This window comes from Coturnix japonica, chromosome 2, assembly GCF_054131305.1.
Source record: "Coturnix japonica strain WE chromosome 2, WE-NBRP24, whole genome shotgun sequence".
Taxonomy (NCBI): Eukaryota; Metazoa; Chordata; class Aves; order Galliformes; family Phasianidae; genus Coturnix; species Coturnix japonica.
In genome coordinates this window covers 22,264,132-22,285,098 of record NC_140664.1, presented here as the reverse complement: position 1 = coordinate 22,285,098, position 20,967 = coordinate 22,264,132, and the positions used below count along the sequence as shown (strand labels likewise).

At 39.7% G+C, this 20,967-nt stretch overlaps 1 protein-coding gene across 5 annotated transcripts in view; it reads right to left on the bottom strand.

Moving 5' to 3' along the window:
* Positions 1-8,923: 8,923 nt before the first annotated feature.
* The window catches only part of PIP4P2 (phosphatidylinositol-4,5-bisphosphate 4-phosphatase 2), a 20,563-nt gene continuing 8,519 nt past the window's right edge, over positions 8,924-20,967 (bottom strand). For 2 of the 5 annotated variants that reach the window (XM_015855951.3, XM_015855952.3), the window contains exons 4-7: positions 20,822-20,945; positions 16,101-16,153; positions 11,510-11,600; positions 8,924-10,504 (exon numbers count right to left, since the gene is read on the bottom strand). In XM_015855951.3, the coding sequence (XP_015711437.1) occupies positions 10,361-10,504; positions 11,510-11,600; positions 16,101-16,153; positions 20,822-20,945 (412 nt within the window). In that variant the 3' untranslated portion in view covers positions 8,924-10,360. Of the gene's footprint in view, positions 10,505-11,509; positions 11,601-12,720; positions 12,750-16,100; positions 16,154-20,821; positions 20,946-20,967 lie in introns of all 5 variants that reach the window. The other 3 variants (XM_085537230.1, XM_085537231.1, XM_085537232.1) reach the window with 2 other exon arrangements.

The window sequence follows — 20,967 nt, the reverse complement described above, 5'->3', positions numbered from 1 at the left end:
GGTCCAGAGGAGGGCCACGAAGAGGATCAGGGGGCTGGAGCACCTCCCCTATGAGGACAGGCTGAGGGAGTTGGGTTTGTTCAGCCTGGAGAAGAGAAGGCTGCGGGGTGACCCCATTGCAGCCTTTCAGTACCTGAAGGGAACTTACTCCCAGGAGGGGAGTAAACTCTTCGAAAGGGCCCTGGGCAACCTGATCTAGTAAAGGTGTATGTTTGGTGGCCCTGCCAGGCAGGGAGGTTGAAACTACATGATCCTTGAGGTCCCTTCCAACCCTGGTCATTCTGTGATTCTGTGTTCAGATGTGTGTATATACATATGAGGGTAAGGATGACATTAATGACAGTTCATCCACAGTCATACACCTTGGGAAATCACATTTGCTTTACCATCCTAAAAAATATTCTTGTAAAATGGCTAAATAGAAGTTACCAAGTATTGAAGGTAAAGAATCCTGACCTCATTTAGCTTTTCCCGCTTGTTAAGGTAGGGCTGGCTTATAAGCAATTAGAATAAAGTTTCTGACTTACTCAAATCTTCACATCAAAAGATGAATATTTCTATAGCTTTTAAGTGAATATCTATCTTAAATCACTCTGTTTTCTAGGTAGTGGTGTACATGTAATACACTGACAGTCTCTTAGTGTAACTTCAGCACGTGCTGATGTTTCATGTAAGATGTCATCTCTGGTGCTGTGTTCTTCTACGTGCATGTGTCTTAGGCTTTTAAAAGCACTGTACAGCAGAAGTGCTTTCCAGTCCTTTCTATCTGCACCTGTATTTATTTACACTCTAAGACAGGTAATGCATCGTGTCATACCCAGCAGATATGTTCTAATCTTGGAAAAGGACGGTGAGAACTACTGCAGCACCCTGCAGCTTCTTTCTAATTCACGCTTCCAGTTCCCTGTGGAAGCAGGGCAAGAAAGAAGTGGGGGATGAGCCTCAGCCTTGTCCTAAAATGGAATGTGGAGCACGTACCTACCAGTAACACAGATATAACCTGGCTGTCCTGTCTGCTGTCCAAGACAGCAAATGTAAAAACATCATTCTGTGCTTCACTGCCTGGAACTAAAAGCCCTTGCCAGGCAGACTATCTTGAGAGAACCAAGTTAGTACATTGGAGGGATCTGAGAAATAACAGCTAAGAGGAATAAAGTCTAACATTTTGCAGCCATTTTCTCTCTAGCAGAAACAGCAGTTTGATTGTCAGTGAAACAACTCCCTGCCAAGGCTGGGATGCCTTGCAACAGGAGATAATTGCCAGAAGTGGGAAGGCTCTGCAAATGTAGGGTACTTTGTAGAACTGGAGTGCAGTAAGGGAAAACTAATGCCTTGTGAGGCTTGGCATTCCCTGCTGGAGATTACCCAGCTAACAGAAGACAGCAACTGTACAGTTTATGCTCCAATACACTTAGCATTTACTTACTGCCAGTCACCTAATCTTGACACTTCATTGCAGCAATGGTCTGGTACACTTACTGCAGTGTTGAATGTATGCATATATATATATATATATATATATATATGTATATATATGAGCTATTCTGGACATAACAAGAATAAAAATTGTTCCATGGTAATATCTTTTGTTTCAGGGCTGCAGGCTCTTGTTCTTATCAGTGCACTGTAACTACTGTGACTTCTAGCCTGTCTCTTTCTCTGGCTCAGCAACGGGCAATGTCACACAATGCAGGGCTGTGCTGTCTGTGCGTGACTGAAGCATTGATTTTTCTGCATTCAGTGAAGCATAAGATAAGAGTTCTCCACACTTAACCTGCCCTGTCTTCTTAATGCTAAAAGCGTAGGAAAATCCAGTAGTTCATTTGACAGAGTCTGAATTTGATGAGGCAGCAGTATTCCTTCTCTAACTCACAATGGAGGACTATGAATTGGAAAGCTTTCACTTCCTCCTAAAATGAGATATATATGCCAAGCTTTCAATTTGCATTTCCAGTTACATTGAATTGTGGGAACTTTTGCTTTATCTCCAGACCCTTTCTAATCTTATTTGAAATGAAAAGGCTGCATGGTGTTTTTGGGTGGTTTAAAATGTTAAAATCACAATATATTTAATGGTTGCCTTTTCTGCATTTAACTTTAAAACAAAGAAGAAAGATTTATTCTCATTATTACCAGAACTATATTGTGGGATAATTAGGCCATTTCTGCCTTTGCAAAATAAATTAGGGGCTTGGTTTAGTTGGGAAATTCTGATGGTAGGTGGCCAGTTGGACTGTATGATCTTGGAGGTCTTTTCCAAGCTTGGTGATCCTGTGATGCTGTCTGTTTAGCTCAAAGGCCTTTTCACAAAAGCAGCCAACACTAAATGCCTACAGCTGAATGTAAAAGCAGAGAAAGTGATACAGGGATGCCTCCTCACAGAACTTTCCACTCAGCTTCCAGGGGAGCCTAGAAGATGAGCTGCTTAGCTCCTCAGGCTAACAAGTAGCTGCACTGTTCTAAAAGAAAAGCCTCTTTGTGATTAAAGCTTTAAGAAAGTGAATCTAGCTATCTTTCTCCTTGGCTCAGATGACCATAACAAAGTCTTGCAGATGACTCCAACTGGATTAAATTCCTCTTCTTCTTGACCTTCAGCCTTTTGTTCCTTCATCTCCAAGCAATCTGACAAACATCAACCGTACAGGCAAAATCACAGAAGGAAATCTGAACCGAGGAGACAGCCCTGAAGTTATTTTCTACCAGGCTTTCCCCCTGATATGCTTGCAGCACAGTCTCTCACACAGTGAACACTGCTGAAGTGTGGTGCAGTGACAGAAGCAAGTGGGAAGATGAACAAGTGGAACACTTGAAGCTGACATGGCTACTACAGCGAATGTATCCTTAACCTCACTAGAAAGAAAAGAATCACAGAATCACAGAATGACCCGGGTTGGAAGGGACCTCAAGGATCATGTAGTTCCAACCCCCCTGCCTGGCAGGGCCACCAAACATACACATTTACTAGATCAGGTTGCCCAGGGCCCCGTCCAACCTGGTCTTGAACACCTCCAAGGACGGGGCATCCACAACCTCCCTGGGCAGCCTGTTCCAGGGCCTAACCACTCTCCTAGTGAAGAACTTCCCCCTAACATCCAGCCTAAATGTTCCCTCTTTCAACTTAAAACCATTTCCCCATGTCCTGCTATTGTCAGCCCTTTCGAAGAGTGTCCTGCTATTGTCAGCCTTTTCAAAGAGAATCCTTGCTAATAAGAGAAACATGCATGATGTGAGCATCCAGCTTGCAGAAGTGTTAGGATTACAATTTCGTACTGCTAAGAGCTCAGCGATTTGAATTTCTGCAACACTGATCTGCATCTCCATGTTTTTGTTTTTGAAATGTGTGTGAAACACTCAAAGTCAACATATTCAGGTGGGGTGAGGATCTCGGTGATAGCACCAAAGTTTATTGGTTATTGCAATAACGGGCTCACACCCATTGTTGGTACGGGAGAAATTCTGCGCCGGTCAGCAAAATCCATCCCGTTATATACCCTAAACCCAACGCAGGTAATGCTGTCCTGGTGCTTGCTCATTGGTCGAGCGTCTCAGGCTTATAGTCTCCCTGATGCTGTAGCCCAGTATTGCAATAGTGGATAAACTTCACTGCTATCACCTACATCCTCACCTCACCCGAAAATTTTGAGCTTGAGCGTGTCTTACAAATTTGGTGCTGAAAACCAGGAGCCAGTGTCGCCTGTGGTGGACCTCCACCTCTGCAGGACAGGATGGTGCACCCTGCTATGATTTCTGTGGCCCAATGGGGTGGTGGTGGCGATTCATCATGGCGCCAACTGCAGACCCAAAGCTGTTTTCAAGAAGCAAGATCTGTGAACAGCTGTGCAAGAACAGGTAAGAACAGTCTTGTGTGATTAAGTATTGCCTTGGAGGTTGAAGTCAGGGACTCTTATGTTGTATGTGAGCATCTTGCCCAAGAATTGGGAGTGCGCGACGCTGCCGAAGAGCAGTTCCTGCAGTAGTACGAGCATAGGTTGCTGAGAGAAATGGGGAATAAAAGTTCCAAGGTGGGAGATGGAGAGAAGGCCCCTGAAGCAGTGATTGCTATAAGTCCTTTAGGAGATATGTTGAAAATTGGAAAAGAAACAGAGATAAAGATAAGCAGAAGATGATTAGCTATTGCATTCTTATGTGGCCTAAGGAGCCAATTGTAGGGGAATCAGTTTTTTGGCCAAAATGTGGATCTAAGGAAGACTGGATATGTCGGGTTCTGAGCATGAATGTGAATAGAAAAATGCCTTTTTCATCAGAAGAGTCTGAATATGCTGCTTGTTGGGTTCAGGGTGTACAGCAATTAATCACGGCTAGGCAGAATTCTATAGATACGGAAGAACAGAGAAATTCCAGATGGGATCCTTTAAACAGCCTCCCTCGTCTTGGAGCTGTCCCTACAGTGAAACAGAATATCCCCCCCCCCCCCTTACAATCTTGATCCTGAGCCAAGTCCTGTAATTGAAGGAAAGAAGCTGGAGACAGCTGACAAAGTGAAGGATGTTGACCTTGATCACCCCCCTAACAACCCACCTGAACAGAGCTCTGTGATTAGTGTTCAACCTAAGAAGGAAAAATTCTGCCAGCTTAGGAAAGAACTGGAGCAATGCAAAAGAGATATTCCCCTCAGGGAAGTTCCAGTGTTAACAGGAATAGGGTATGTGAACACCACACTTACTAGTGGAGAGGTGAGAAATTTTAAAAGGGAAATGAAACCTTTAATGGAGGATCCAATTGGATTAGCAGAACAGTTTGATTAATTTTGGGGGCCAAATTTTTACTCATGGGGTGAGATGATGTCTATCCTGAGTCTGCTGTTTAATGGGGAGGAAAGAGGAATGATTAGACAAGCTGCTATGCAGGAATGGGAGAAAATGCAGCCTCTGGGTGCAGAGGAGGTACCAGCTGAAGTGATATACCCATTAACAGACCCAGGATGGGATGGTAATAATGACGAAGAGAGGGCACATATGAGAGATCTGTGGGAAATAGTAATTTTAGAATGTGGATGTACTCCAGGTTGGATCCCCAGTATCAAGTTGCACAGGGAATACTGAGGGTCGATTTTGTCACTAAATCCTGGCCAGACATACAAAAGAGACTGCAGAAAATAGAAGGGTGGAATGAGCAGCCATTAGTGAATCTCTTGAGAGAGGCACAGAAGGTGTATGTTAGGAGGGAGGAAGAGAAGCAAAAAGAAAAGACAAAAATGGTGGTTGTTGCAGCAAATCAAGTGGTAAAACAGAAAACGGAGAATCAGCAGGAGAGGAATCAGCATTCAAAGGGCAGTTGGGATAAGAGGAATAAAAACAAAAATAGGGAAGTGAGGAGGTTGTTTCCTGTACCTCCAGAGCAGAAACCAGCAACAAGAAAATGCTTTTGCTGTGGAAAGGAAGGCCACCTTATAAGGAGGTGTCCTGAATTAGAAAAGGAAGAGCGATTAATTGCTGTTATGAATGAAGAATAGGGGTGTCAGGGACTTCCTGAAAGTTGGTCCCTCAAGGAGCCCTTGATAAATTTGAAAGTGGGACCTAATGAGGAAGAGATTGTATTTTTAGTGGATACAGGGGCAGCTAGGTCATCTTTAGCTTATAAAATATCGGGACTTGATTTAACTGGGAATACTTTACGAATAACTGGAGTTGAGGGGTCAGAAATGATAGTTCCCTTTTTTGATACTATAGAATTAAGATTGAAAGATAAAATAGTTATAGGGCAATTGCTATATGTGCCGGAAGCAGGGACCAATTTATTGGGGAGAGATTTAATAGCTAAATTAGGATTACAGTTGAAAACTTGTGAAATGGGAATAAAAGTGTCAATGAATGTGTTACCAGCTGCTGATGAAAAAGAAATAAATCCAAAGGTGTGGGCAGGGGAAGGAAACCAGGGTGGACTCGCAAATACTCCATTAAAAATAACTGTTCAAGAAGGGAGTGAATCTGAAACATCATCAATACCATATACCCTTAGAAGGGTGAATAGGTTTAAAGCCTGTAATATGGACATTGGTTTGTTAACCCCTTTAATTGGATACTGTAGAATATGGATGAGATGCTCAACCAATGAATGAGAGCCAGGAAAGCATTACTTGCATCGGGTTTAGGGGATATAATGGGATGGATTTTGCTGACCAGCGCGCATTTTCTCCCTTGCCAATAGGGGGCGTGCGCCTGTTATTGCAATAACGGGGGGGGGTGGAAGGGAGGAGCATGAAGAGTGAGAAAGTGCCAAAAGTAATAATAAAACCACCCATCCCCCAAAGCAGAAAAACAGGTTAATGGAAACCAAGCAAAATCATAGCTCATCATTCTGTTATTTGCGCTTTTTTCATGCAGAAATCACACTGAGTTCCTTGGTGACCTTCAGTATCTCTGGAAAAGATGGCTTATGAGCATTAGAATTCAGGCTTTATGGCTTGTGACATTATTAAAGGGGAAAATATTGTTTCAGTGTTAGAGCAATAATACAGGAAAGACCTTCACAGAGGAAAATAGTGTATACAGCAAGGAAGGCACCCCATCAGTCCTACCTTCTGGCATTTGATTCCAGATCCCTCTCCTGGTACATCCAAGTACATCTGTCCTATTCCTGAGAGATGTTCTGACTTCATGACTACATCAATACAGCCCTTTTACTTGTCCTTACTCTAAAGTTTTGGCTAAAATTCCCATCTAACCTAACACTCTGTTGCAATCTATGTCATGTCCTTTTGATACTTACCTCTTATTCTCTGGTTATTTTTTGCAGCCTTTTCTTTATTTAAATGTGTCCTTGTTAGCCTTCTCAGCCTGTTTTTGCAGGCCAAGCTTTGGACATCTCAAGTTACCCATTTCAGTTTTCATATGGAAGTAATCAGTCAGTACCTTACCTGAAATGCATCACCCAAAGCTGGACACAGACATTCAGTGAGGACTCTCCCAATACAGCAGAATAGCAAAGGCTGTTTCATCCTCTAGCCAACATCCCCATTCCACCAGCATATTAACTAGTACAGACGTTTTGGGATGCATTAGCATTTCTTCCTAGCTACAAGCTATGGAAGATAGCAATTGATTTTATTTCACTGCATTTTGCCCTCAGTTTAAGAATTTGACTTTGAATCCAGCCTTTCAGCTTGCTCTGAGTTTTTAAATAACCTTTTTTTTTTTAATCACTTAGACATGAAATACATTAAAAACACAAGTGGCAAACACAGCCCCCAGGTTTAACGATCTTTGAGTAATTTTACTGCTGTGTTTCACAAGCTTGCTTAGGAAAACATTTCAGAAGTGTTTTTGGAAACCTTGCTAACAATTAGAGGGCATGTTGCATTCTGTGCTTCATTTGTACCGTATCTTAATGGACATTTAGATTGAGCTAACGTGACAAGTCATTCTTGCTGCTGCTCACCTATTTATTTTTTGAGTCCACATTGTGAGTTACAGGGATTTTCTAACATTTGATTATAAGTTGCTGCCTTGGAAGACCAGGAAAAAAGCAAATATTGCTCATAATCTATTTTTCAACAGTAAACACAAATGGCTCCGAGGATATTTCATCACCTTCTCTAAGTACTTCACGACGAACTCCTTATCTGGCTGATTTGAAACCTATATCTCCTTTCAACACGTTGCTCATTGCAAAGATCTTCCGATAACCATGACCAGAGGACAGCATTTAAAATGAAACATATTGCCATCTATGAGGGATAAAGAATAAAGAAAAATATATATAAGACATTCATCAGTAGGTTCGTAATTAAAAAATAGAGTTAAAGTCTGAACGGTTTGTAGTCAGCAACACTCTGTCTACATAGATCTCTTCAGGGAGGAGATTTAGAAAGGGGAAAGATAAGGCCTGAAAGCACAGGAGTCCTCCATCCTGAGTTCAGACAGTTCCTTCCCCTACCCAATGCAGTGCATCAAGAAAAAGATCAGAAAAAGAAAGTGATCTAAAAAAAACTAATAAATAACACATCTTGAAATTCTAGTAGTCAGTAGGCACAGGACAGGTCTGTTTGTTTTATAATTTAAAGCTTTGTGAAAGGTTAACTTAAAGACTGGAATGTTGCCTGGCACAGAACGCAAAGACTCTGCAAATGAACCCACTTCACAAGTCACCAGATCTATGCCAGTTCTTCATATACTTCCTTCACATTCTGTATCAGCTTTCTCACATGTGTAAAATGCCATACTTTTTCTTAAGTTTTCATTACTTATTTCATTAGTCAGTCTTCACTTTTTTTCCTCTCTTAAGATACAAAAGCAGTGGATGATTTTCAGTGCAGCTCCAGCTGACTCTTTCAGGATGCTTAGTGCAGCCATTGTTTATATGCAAGACAACTAGGAAAAGTATTTGAAGGTTTAAGATGCACAGGACTACAACGATCACCTGCCATGAAGGGATATTAACAGCATTTAGGAAACATACCACATGATTGTATTCCTCTCAATCAGTCATTCACTCAAGAAGACACAATCCCAGCAGTGGTCCCATCCCATGTTTATTCTCTCTGCATTCTTCCAATAACGTCAGGAAAACAGCAATTTGTTCTTGTCTTTTTATGTTCCGGAATCTTCCATTCAGCAAAAGGGATTTTTGAGGGGAAATGGCCTCAAGTTGTGCCAGGGCAAGTTTAGGTTGGATATTAGGAAGAACTTCACAGAAAGGGTAGTTAGGTACTGGAACAGGCTCCCCAGGGAGGTGGTTGAATCGCCATCCCTGGATGTGTTTAAGAGCTGTTTGGATGTGGTACTGAGGGATATGATTTAGTGTAGGGTTTGGATTTGATGATCTCCAAGGTCTTTTCCAACCTGGGTAATTCTATGATTCTATGAAAAGGCAGAGCTCAGCTCAACTGTACAGCATCTATCACATTAATAAATTCCTCTTCCATTTCTGTATTCTTATTTGTATATAAGAGACAAAAAATATATTAAGTTTGAATAATAATCTTTATTTATTTATTAGTTTATTTGTAAAAGGTACATTGTAATCCTGAGCTACTGCTTTATACATTTAGCATCATACAAAGACAGATCATTTACAGTTTGATCATTTACATTTATTGTGCTCCAAAATCCTTATCTGAATATCATTTTGTCCTAGGAGGAACATAGATAATTTAAATTACGTGTATCCCTGAAACATCCACATTAACTTACCCATCCAACCCCATTACCTAAATCACTACAGTCTAAATCGCTCAGGACATTCCTTCTGAATTTAGCAAAAAATTTGTTTAAAACTATAAAGATGGGCAGTGCAAGAACTGGTCCCTCAATCCTTCGTGAATACATCACTAGGAAAAGCTTTCTGTTTCTGTATTCTATTATCACGTCAGTGCTCAATTGACTAGATGTACTCCGATGGAATGATCCAAGTTTACCCATTTTCTTACTACAGCAGTTAATATGAATGTACATGTGAATTTACAGTGTCTCCCTTTGCAACGACCAGTGCTCAACTTTCCCAAGCAGGAAAAATCTGACACGATCCAAAGAAAGTAGGAGGCAACCCATCACCACCTTACAGTCACCTACATGACAGTGAAGTATTTCTAAACAGGCCGTATGAAATGCTTCCCTTAGACCCTGTAAAGGAACTTGCACAAATAACCAGAGTTAAGTTCCATAATCCGAGCATGGCTTTTAGAATCTGCCAGGTAAAAACAAAACAAAAGAAGACCCGAATCCCAGGATCCATGAGAAGAAAGCATTTACCCTAACTGAAATCCAATCCTGACTAAGTGGAAATTTATTCAAACTATCAAAATAGCATCTCTTTACCTGAAAATCTCAAAGCATACAGTGTTTACAAATGTCTCTATCAACAGTGTCAGTCTTTTGAAGTACACTTGTAACTTTCGTTTCCCCAGTAAGGTCACTATGATCTTAGGCAAAAAGATACAGTAAGCAGTTCAAGCAAAATGCTTATTGCTTAGGTTTTAAAGCAAGCCACTTTGAACGTAACTGTAGTTAAAATGTTAAGTACAAATGTGAAGCTACTGTAGAAACACTTATAAACACTCTTGCTTTTGAATTCTTACTGATAATCTAGAAAAATGGCAAACGGGTTTTAACATAACGAAGGAAATGTAAAACTTAATACTGTCTGTTGAAATCAAATCCAACACCTATAAAGACAGAGTTATGAACATGTAAACACAGCTTTAGTATTCAGAGCTAGGGAATCTAGCAGCAAAACAAACTATTTGCATATTATGTAGTGCAATGAACGTTTGTTCTTAGAGACCTCCAGTCTTAGAACTACTTTGAACAGAATGGAATCCTTACAGGAAAGGTTTTAAAAGTGTCCAAGATGTAATATCCAGAATTAATAGATGAGCATCTGCTATAATCTAACAATTTCTCTATGCAAAACTGTGCTCTGGATAACTGACTTTTATAGCTCCCCAGTAGCAGGCTCGAATGAGGCAGATTAAACCTAAGAGATAAGCAATAGCCCAAGAAACATAGGTTGCATGAAATCGCCTGGCAAAATCTTGTGTTCCAACCTGAAAAAAAAAAAAGAGAAGTGTCAAACAAAGCAATATCTGCTCTTCAAGGCAGAATAAGCAGCTTCATTGAGTATTTCAGCACATTTTTCACTCTGATAAGGATCATCCAAATATTTTATTAGCTCAGTTGCACATAACCTTAAGATTGGAGCACAGTCATAACCTTAGGAAGTACATCAGGAGGTTTTCAGTCCAACTTTTTGACCAAAGATGAGAGCAAGTCCCTCAGTGTTTGAATTTAGTTGGGTTCCAAAAACCTCCAAGGATGTAGCCTGCTCAAGCTTCTCAGACATGCTTCATAATTAAACACGATCATCGTTTTCAAACTCAGTAAAAATTTAAGAAGATATAATCTCTTATTTCTGGTTGTCCCCACAGAAATGATTTGTGTTGCAACACAAGTTAAGGATACTGTGAGAATCACACAAACTCTATCACGTTTGTGAATGTGAGTTAAAACATTGGCAGTAGAAACCCCACCAGATAGTTTTCTGAGTAACACAACAGCAATGTGAGAAGTCTCAGTTAGTAAATAGCTTATTACTTGGTTTTACTGCATAGAAAGGTGTGCGTTCCTTTATCATTTGTACAAGTACCAACTCTTTTGAATCCCATTCCCCTCCACCACAGCGAGGATTACACTCCTGGCTATACAGCAATATGTATTTCTAGAAACCTGAAAGTATTGAGAGCCATAGCAAGAGCAACATGTCCCAGTAGTTCTAAATAAAGCCTTCCCCTCCCCCCCCACTGAAAGATAAAAGTCAAATATAACATCAGGAAAGGGAGAATCTCACAGTGCCAGAAGATCCTTTAGGAACATTTCATTTTACTAGCTAACTCAGATGATTGTGTCCATATTAATAGGAGGTGATAAAAATACACAAATGTAAGCAATTTTGCTCATATTCTGAGGGAGAAAAGAGCTGGTCAATGAAGGGGGCTCTTTGTACATGCACAGCCCCAAACACCATTCTAAGTACAAAACAGCACATCACTCACAGTTAATCCAACTCCAATGAAGATGCAAATCATTCCAATTGTAATATATGCACAGCAACGTCTCCGAGGCAATGCACTTCCAACAGAAGAGCTGTTAGAAAATAAATGGTGCTTTGAATTCAAAGAAGGAAATCACACAGAAAGCAGCAGGTCTGTCATAGTTAGGGGGAAAAATGGCAATACATACTATACATACACACCCACCTGAGTTTATAAAATTGAAGGGAAAGCCTACAGTAATGCTGTAGAGTGAAAGAGTCCATATCTGTTTAAAGGGGCACTATAGGTAGAAATAAGCACGCGCACACACACACACACACAGAGCAATAACCCAGCATCTCACAATGCTTGCAACAAAGAGAAGAGTAACACACTAGTAGCTTAGGTGTATCGATCCTATAATCACAATAGACCCAGATAAATATCTTCAGGAGCCTTTGGATTGCAAAAATCAAGCTTGCTTTAAAGCTTCAGTGTAGGCTGCAAGACACCCTTTAGACTCTTAATACATCAGTACATGTCTTTATTCACTACATCTAAGCAACTGAAAAGCAGTTCCGCTGCTCCTAAGCATCTTAACAGTAAAAGCAAGCATAACTTACGCAGTGGAATAGTTCACTCAGTATTGTCAGTTGGCAAAGCACTACCCCATTTCTTGAAGTTTAAAAGCAAAGAAAAACTGAAATTCTAGACATTTAAGTTAATATAACTAACTACAGAAACATATCAGTTTTGTGGTTTTTTTTTTGCTTTCCAATCTTCTTTCAGACCTCTAATGCAAGCCAAATTAGCTGCACAAATCACTGCTGGCAAGCAAAGCAAGTAAATCCCTTGGATGTTCTGTCACTCATCATCTAGACTACAAACTCCTAGACAGACAGCTTTGTCTGCCTGCTGCACTATGCAAACTACTAATGTGCTTCAGCAAAAAGGAACATAAAACGCTAATAAAACATTAGATTCTTCACTACAGGTTAGAATATTCTGGCTGGAAGCTCAGAATTATATGGCAAGTATATCTCAAGGTAAGAAATTCCAATCACACATAGCTACATTAAGGAGGAATGTTATTTGATTCTGTTGAACACAGAGAATTAAGAGCTCCCAAGTGGAAGATGTTATTTCATGACATCTTAGAGGTAGTTGTGAAGCATCCTGCAGCACACTACCATCATTAAAGTACTTCCTCTCACACTAAGAGATCAACATACCTTTGGAAACTCTTATGGCATGTTCAAAGCTAGAAGAGAAAGTAATTTTCATCTCATGATGGTTCCACATATTTGAGATAACCACACAACAGAATAAAGCACTCCTGAACCAAAGCAGTGCATCCATCATATGACTGACCGAATTTCTGGCTCCAGTTGCTTAGCCACGTAGCACGGTCTCATATGCTTTGCATGTGACTAAAATTCTTTATACATTCATCTTAGGAAGCCTTCAAATAGATTCCCTTAAGCAGCTTTACTCCAGCATTATTTCTTTACAAGGAATGTCTAAAAGGCTCTGTGTAGTCCTTGAGCTGGTATCCACAAACAGGGCTTCATCTTGCAAGGCAAGGGCTAAACATAGTGACCACCATTAACTAACTGACAAAGGTGAACACACACAAAACCAAAAAACATCCCTCCCAGAAGTCCTTAAATAAGTCTGCAGCCATTCTGAGTTGTCTCATCCCAAATCACTTGAGGAAAACAAAACAAACGTTGTGTAAATGGGGAAAGCATGAAGACAGACTCCAAATGCTGACACTCCAAAAGTAACATCAATGAGCACTAAGCTTGACCTTAGGTTTCTTCCTCTTGCAAAATTTCCCAGCTATATGCTAAGGATGTTAATACTAACATGGAGACAGATACCTTAAAATGAGCTCTAACTAGCTAACAAGCTGGTAAAAGTGTCATGTTTAAAGCACCTGAGACATGCATCATCTTTATTGCACCGCATATTTCACAAAGTTCATTTTGGACAAGAAATCTTTGCTTTGAAAGCCGCCTGACTTGCACCCTTGTTTTTGTAATCCTAATAGTGAAGATGCCATCTTTATTTTCCATCTGTATTTCTCTCAAGCTGTGTCTCCTCCAACCCATTTAGAAAGACTGGGGGAGATATCATCTTCTCAAGTGCTGTTTAGAAAAAAAAACTAGAAGTCTTCATTTAATTTTATCTGCCTTTTCCTTTCTACAGAAAGCAAAGCTGAAATAAAAGCATTAAGTTTCTGTGGTCACATAACAGCTCTGGGTATATTTAGCAATTGCAGTAGATCAGGTTTTACTTTTCTATTTCTCAGTTATATCGGTCACTGGGCCACTCAAATAGTAATCTGGACCCTCTACTCACCCTAAACCACACATACACCCCCTCATTTTAATAAAGAAAGCTGAAACCATATCCCCCAACCTATAATCTGCAAGGTTTGACAGTTTAATTCAGAGGTTATTAGAACTGGGGTCAAAATAACACTGTACAGTAGCAGAAGCAGCTGTCTCTATTGTGTGACTAATGAGGGTAAAGTCACTACAAAGCCATCCGGAAAGCAGTAAGTAGTCCAGCCTTTTTCTGAGTTACTACTAAGGAAGCAAAGGCACCTGCAGACCTTTAGGCACTGGTAGCAGATATAAGAGACACCAAAGCTAATTCAGCATCAGGTGCTAATAAAAGGAAACTGCAAGAGACAGAGGCTGTTAAAAGGAGTGGCACAGGAAAGAACACAGGGCCTGTCCTATGCCCCAAATAACAGGAATTATTACTATGATTTCAGATGTACTTTTAGCAGCTTTTTTTAAAAAGAAAAGTCAAAAAATCAGTATTTGTTTATTTCATTCCCACAACTTCAAGTTCTGCCTCACCTACATTGTGCCCTAAATGCATTCACTAGAAAGGCTTATACTGATGGAAGTGCAAAACTCCAGTCTGCTACATTGCAAACGCAGGAAAACACCAAGCAGCTCATTCAAAGTTCTCACATTTCACAATTGGAATCCTCAGAACAAGGGCAGAGAACAACTATTTGTTAAGAGTGTTTTGTATTGTGCAACTCAGTTGCTACTTAAGCTGTAACTTTCACAGATTACACTCCATTTCTATTACATACAGATAGCACGCTTTGCACTTTGAAGCCAAAGCACAGAGATCTTTGTCTACAGCATGTTTGTTAGAACACAAGCAACATGAATCTACAGAAGACAGAACAAAAGATAATATGATATAATTATAGGGCATAATTATTGCGCTGATGCTTTTGGGAAGTTTTCATTGTTGAATCCCAAGGGGGAAATAGCAAATCTTTCTGTACTTAAGGACAGTCAAGAAAGAAGGATGACTTGAGGTCAACTACTGAGGGTTAAGTGGTAAAAAATACCAAATATTAACTGCAAGGAGTTTAAAAACAAACAGCACAAAGCACCAACACTCCTATCAACAACCAGAAGGAAAAAGCTGAATGCAACTGCAGGCAGTAAAAGCAAACAAACAAACAAGCCACGCAAAGCAACAACTCATTAAGATCCTGATGTTATCTGACCTAAGTAAACCAGAACATATCCGCTATTCCATACACAACTATTTACAGTCCTGAGGACAGGACACACACCGCTAGACTGGCTTCTCGATCAAATACTCAGGCAAAAGGTTTCTGGCAATTTAGCCAATGGCTAAAGTACATTTATTCTAAGCCTTCTGGTTCCCAAAGGACCTGTTAGGTTTTCCCGTAACACGCAGTACAGCTGTGATTCTCTGTTCCCAGCAGTAAAAGCATATGCTCCTTTTGTAGCACTTGCCTACCCAAAGGAAGACAAGTTTGTTCTACCCATTTATTTACATGTTAAGTCTCTGAAGCAGTGTTTTTAAGTCAGATTTCACACCCTGTGATTGACATTCCATCCAAATCTGAAGTACGTTGGTCCTGTTACTTTTAAGTTATTCCAACAGAAATAAACCAATTCTCAGCTAAAAATAGACAAACAAATCTCAACCAAAAAACAAAATCACGTCAAACTTCTCATGGCTCTCACATCCTTATTTTTCCTCTGACAAGGAATATCTCCTCCTTACTGAAGTAACAGCCAATGAGTAGATAAGTTATCACTATTAAAGAAGCTAACGCACCAAAGACGCTTAACACAAATTAGTGGAGTTTATGAAATCAGCAAAACCTCTTTCAAATTAAGACAAGCTTACTTCCTTTCTTCTACTCACAATGAGACAATTCAAGTTCTACATTCAAACGTCACCTTGTTAACCGCACAAAGCAGTACAATTTCAATGGCATAAGAAACAGTCCTTGTTAATAGTCCTGTTAATTTTAGCAACCCATTTCTTTCTGTTGCTAGCAGCATAATTTTTGACTCTTGACAGCTTCACCTGAGCATTTTAGTATGTGAAGGTTGGATTTGCCAAAGTTGCTGTATTGTACACACAGAAGAAAACTCACATACACATAACATGCTCCTCAGCCTTGTTATTCAAAGGGAAATGGCAAAAATAGCCAGCACAGCAAACAGATTTTACTCCAGATAATGTTTGCAGCAGAAACAGGGAACTTCAACTTAAAAGTTAAGTTATACAGTCTTGCTTTCAGAGAACTTACATTTTTTTGCAGTGTGGGCATTTTGCTAGTGTGTTAAACCTCAGTTCCATCCACTGTAAAGAGAACAGAATAAATAAGGTTGAAAAACTGGCCTGAGAAAATGTTTGTTGTACTTCATGCTAAATGTCAATGTGAAAACATTTTGCTTCTCAGGCTTTCTTTGACTTGTTTCTTGCTTTCTTCCATAAATGGGATGATGCCCTTTTGTCAGTGGCAACACAGGATCAGGACTGCCATGTGAAAATTTCCCATGGCTTGTCCGAGTATTGCAAGACTTGCTTGACGTAATAGGGTTTCATCCACAGATGCAGTACAGGCAACATGATAATATTTGTTGTTTTCCCCCCCTCCCTCTTACTTCCAAGACTACAAACTTATCCTAATGAAAGCAAATTTTTTTTTTTTGGCATAATTATAGACAGATGCATTTTCCCATCTTTCCCCAACCCCAAACATCACTTGTGAAGAATGAGTTGAGCATTCAAAGAAACATTAATGAAAGAATAAAGCCATTTTCTGAAATACAAGTTTTACAGACATAAATTAGAGAATGTTACGTAACATCTTCAGGAGATTATATATAAAGTACAGTCACAAACCTCCACAAAGATTAAAATCTATCTGGGAAACATATTAGAAGTAACACCTGACACACCACCCGGGAAGGATCCACTCTTGTACTCCGTTATAAACAGCAAGTTTGTTGTTGTTTTGTTGGTCTTGGGTTTATTTTTTATGTTTGTTTTTTTAAACACAGCATTCTGTGGTAGCACAAAACAAACACTTCAAAGACATTTGCCTTGAAAAATGAGGGTTAGACCACAGCTGTTCATTCTGAAGGAGTTATACCATAATTGCAGCTCTTCTCTGCTGCCTTTCTCACCTGGAAGTAGCTTCCTTGTTAAACACATTCTTCTCTCTCAGTCTATGAGTCACACAGCAAATAACTAGCATGGGTAGAAGCTACAGTACAAGATCTTAATGCCTCCATTTTGAACCTCTTTATCTCTGTGAGAAATCAGAAGTCAGCCTACTGAACAAATCCTAACTGCTACACACAAACAAATCAATATCAAAGCCTCAACTTGCATGGAATACAGGACCTAGCTATATCATAGCACCATTTAAATGGTAAAAATTAATTTACAAACTTCTGTGCAAGCAAACAGAAGTGGCTTATAATGCTTAGGTAGTACTAGAAAGCTTTGTTGTAAGCAAGGATCCAATCTGTAATATTTACGATGTATTTATCCTAATTCCAACCTTCAGTTTTATTTACTTATAATGGAGATATAATCATCCACCAAAAACAAACAAACAAACAAAAAAAACCCAAACACTAAACTTTCTTTATTTGCTCTTCAGTTTTGAAGCATCCAAGTTACACAGTTGCTTCAGTGTATTTGTTTACAAGGACTCAGCCCAACTGATGTACCAGTTTGGTTGGTCCCCTGAAGTCTAATTTAAAAGCTACTGTCATACTTCCTTGACCTGAAGAAGACTTGTTTTGAGCCTTAATGCTATTTCCACATTCCTACCAGAGGAGTGAGTTCACTATTTGCATGCACACATGCCCAAAACTACTTTATCTCCATTGGTTGTACTGAGTAATTGTAGGATAAGGTTCATCTGTCAGTGCCAGAGACAGACACAGGCCTCTTTGGAGATGTTCTTTCAGCTTCTTACACCACAGCTCCAGAAACAGAAGCAAGTCTAAATCCAGGACTTACATTTTACATACCTGTAATTCAACATCTCTGCTTTTATCCCACAGTAGGCAACTCCATTTCTAAAGTTACTCATTAATGACCTTTCTATGGATTTATTAAAGATTCTTGATTAATTATTAACCATAGTCATTACTTGATACAAACTCAAATGCCTTTGAGTGTTGAGTTTGGATGGAAATAACAAAAACACTGATAATCTGTTTTCATTGAAAGTACCTGATGCTGTTTCACGTTCTTAATAAAATTTCAAGTTGTTTACATGGGAATTAGCCTTTCATAGATACTACAGGCTCTTCAACCTTGATGATCTCTGAAAGCAGGCCAGAGGGTAAAGGGATCCCATGACCCCTCCTGCCCACCACCATGTCACAGAATCATAAGGGTTGGAAGGAACCTCTGGAGATCACCGAGTCCAACCTCAACATGTTAAGCAGGATCCCTTCAGTAAGAGACAGAGGAAAGCATCCTGGTGAGTTCTGAATATCTCTGGAGTAGAAAGACTTCGCAACCTCCCCGTGCAGCCTGTTCCAGCACTTCACCATTCGCCTGGTAAAGAAATTCACCCCAATATCCAATCTAAATCTTCCCCCCCTCTACTTAAAACCATTTCCCCCAGTCCTACCATTATCTACCCTTGTTAAGAGTTGACTCCCCTCCTGTTTGTAGGCTCCCTTTAGTTACTGGAAGGCTGCAATGAGAACTCAGCCTGATCCAATAGACACAAACCAACAGCAGCACAGCCTCTGGCAGAGTGGTGCAGGAATGGCTTACTGCCAGCATGACTTTTAACTCAGCCAACAGCCCAAGTCCAGAATCTCTCAAACAAGGCCCAAAACAAGATTAGACTTCTCTAGCAGGCTGATTAAACTCTTGTTCTGCCCTCTCAATTTTACCACTTTTTCCATATTTGCCCAAATTTCAGATCCACCAGAAACAGTAGAAAACCTAATACAGAAATGGCTCCTAGTACCTTATCCATGGGGAAAAAGAAAATCTGTTGAACAAAATACAAGTACTGCAGTTCAACTACAGTAACAGCCAATGAGTTACTTTCCCAGCTGAGAAACTCAAGGGTGCTGCATAGCGTCAAGCGTGCTTCTAAGAAGTTAAAAGGATCACTTGACACACGTGGGTGGAACCACACCCCAAAATTATGCTTTCATATGGCAAAAATAAACTCTTTCAAAAGAAGTTGAAACTCTTAAGGATAATACAAAACATACAACTGACCATTTGACTTTTTCCACCCCAGGCGTTCTTGCTTTGCCTTTTCTTTGGTGGGGAGCCATCTAAGTGCCCAATGAAGCAAATAAGATACCTTACTGAGGTGTTACTAGATTTACATATTTGCTTCACAATGAGGAGGTACCAAAGTGCAGAAACACTGTCAGAATTAACTTGGCTTGCACCTATAGAAAAAAGAGGACTAGTGAATGCTGATGACAACACTCAAAGTTAGGCCAGCAATTTAGTAACAATTCTTATTTCATAACGTTGACTCTCCCTAACAATAATTAAATAAATAAATGATTGAATAACATAATAGAGATTTCTTTTATGTTAAGAAAACAAAACTTAGTAGCGTTAACTCTTTGACAGCATTACTTTCACCTGTAGGTTTTTAAATAGTAGTTCTAAACTACTTAACTGCACTACAAAAACGAAATCACAGCCCCGCATCAGACTGCAACATCCATGCAGGTATCTAAGTTTGTTAGCATACTACTATGCTAAAAACGTGACTAGAAGAAAAGGCATCCTTCAGTGAAATACTCCTAGTTTAAAATACATACTTGAAATGGCCTTTTCCTTCCACAGATCTGGTCATTCTCTGTTAGCAACATTATTTTATACTGCATAAGATCTTCATAGTAATTATGCTCACATTCAGACTTGCATTAAAAAATAAAACCGCTATCTCTAGTTACAGACTGCTGTTATTCATCAGGGTTTATAATAGTATTTAAAACATTTTTTCATACATGGGCAGAATCAACAAAAGGAATTTATCAGGAACCTAATGGTTTCTCATCTGTTCCATCACTTGCTAATTTACAATCAAATCCTTAATTCTCCTTTTAAAAGCAGAGGTTGGAAGAGATATCTTACTTCTTGCATTCTTTATCTACCGCTGTAGTTAAGACATTATTATACACTTAATTAACATAAATCAGGGAACAAGTTTATTCCACTGGAGATCCCATCACAAGCAAACGTTTCTCTCACTGCAGATAACAACCCACACAAACCACCATCTCCTGAGCTTCCTTTTTGCTTCCATGAAATGCAGTTGAGGATTCTCTGGCCCTTACATACCTTAGAGTCCTTTGTTTCAGGAGCATAATACTCCAGTGATGCTACAGGTCATTTGGCTTTATCACTGATCTTAGCTGGCTGCCATAATTAAGAAATCCAATAAACATTTTAGCACTGCTACATAACTTACAGCAGAAACTGTTCTCAAATCAAAATTCAAGTACACTAAACCCTTATTCATATAGAAGAAACCTTTTGCTGCCAAGGCATCTTTATTTAGTATCTTTTCATCGAGTGGGAGAAATTTTCAACATTGGATATAAACCAATCTCCAGATATTAATAATTGACAGATAACCTGATGGTAAAGTGCTACAGCATTCAGAGTCCCATGCAGCAACAACAGAAACTATTCACCTTAGCCATTGCAGAATGCACCCATCATTGCAAGTCTAAACAGAACAGATGTTTAACTTCCTTTTCCAGCTCTGTCTGCTCTCACACCGGAACAGTAACAGTGACTTTGGGCTTCATTCATGCATGCAGAGAAAGACCAATAAACATTTTATTAAAACACCTGTAGAAATAACCAAATACATCCATAGCAATATGAACACAGAAGCAGCTTTACTTCCTTCAAGATGACACAGAGCAAAGCAGAAGCCCTTAGAAATGGTTGCAATAGCCTGACCAATAGCACATGTTGGTGAGAAGGAGAATCTGGTGCTTTACTTACAAGGAAAGTATTTCCACAGTGCCCACACACCACTCTAGTTCCATCTGGTTGAACTGGCAAGGCAGGCTGAGCTGGCTGCTCTTCTGGGATCAGCATTACTGGACCAAGCGTAATGATGCGTCTACTGTATTAAGAACATTAGATGT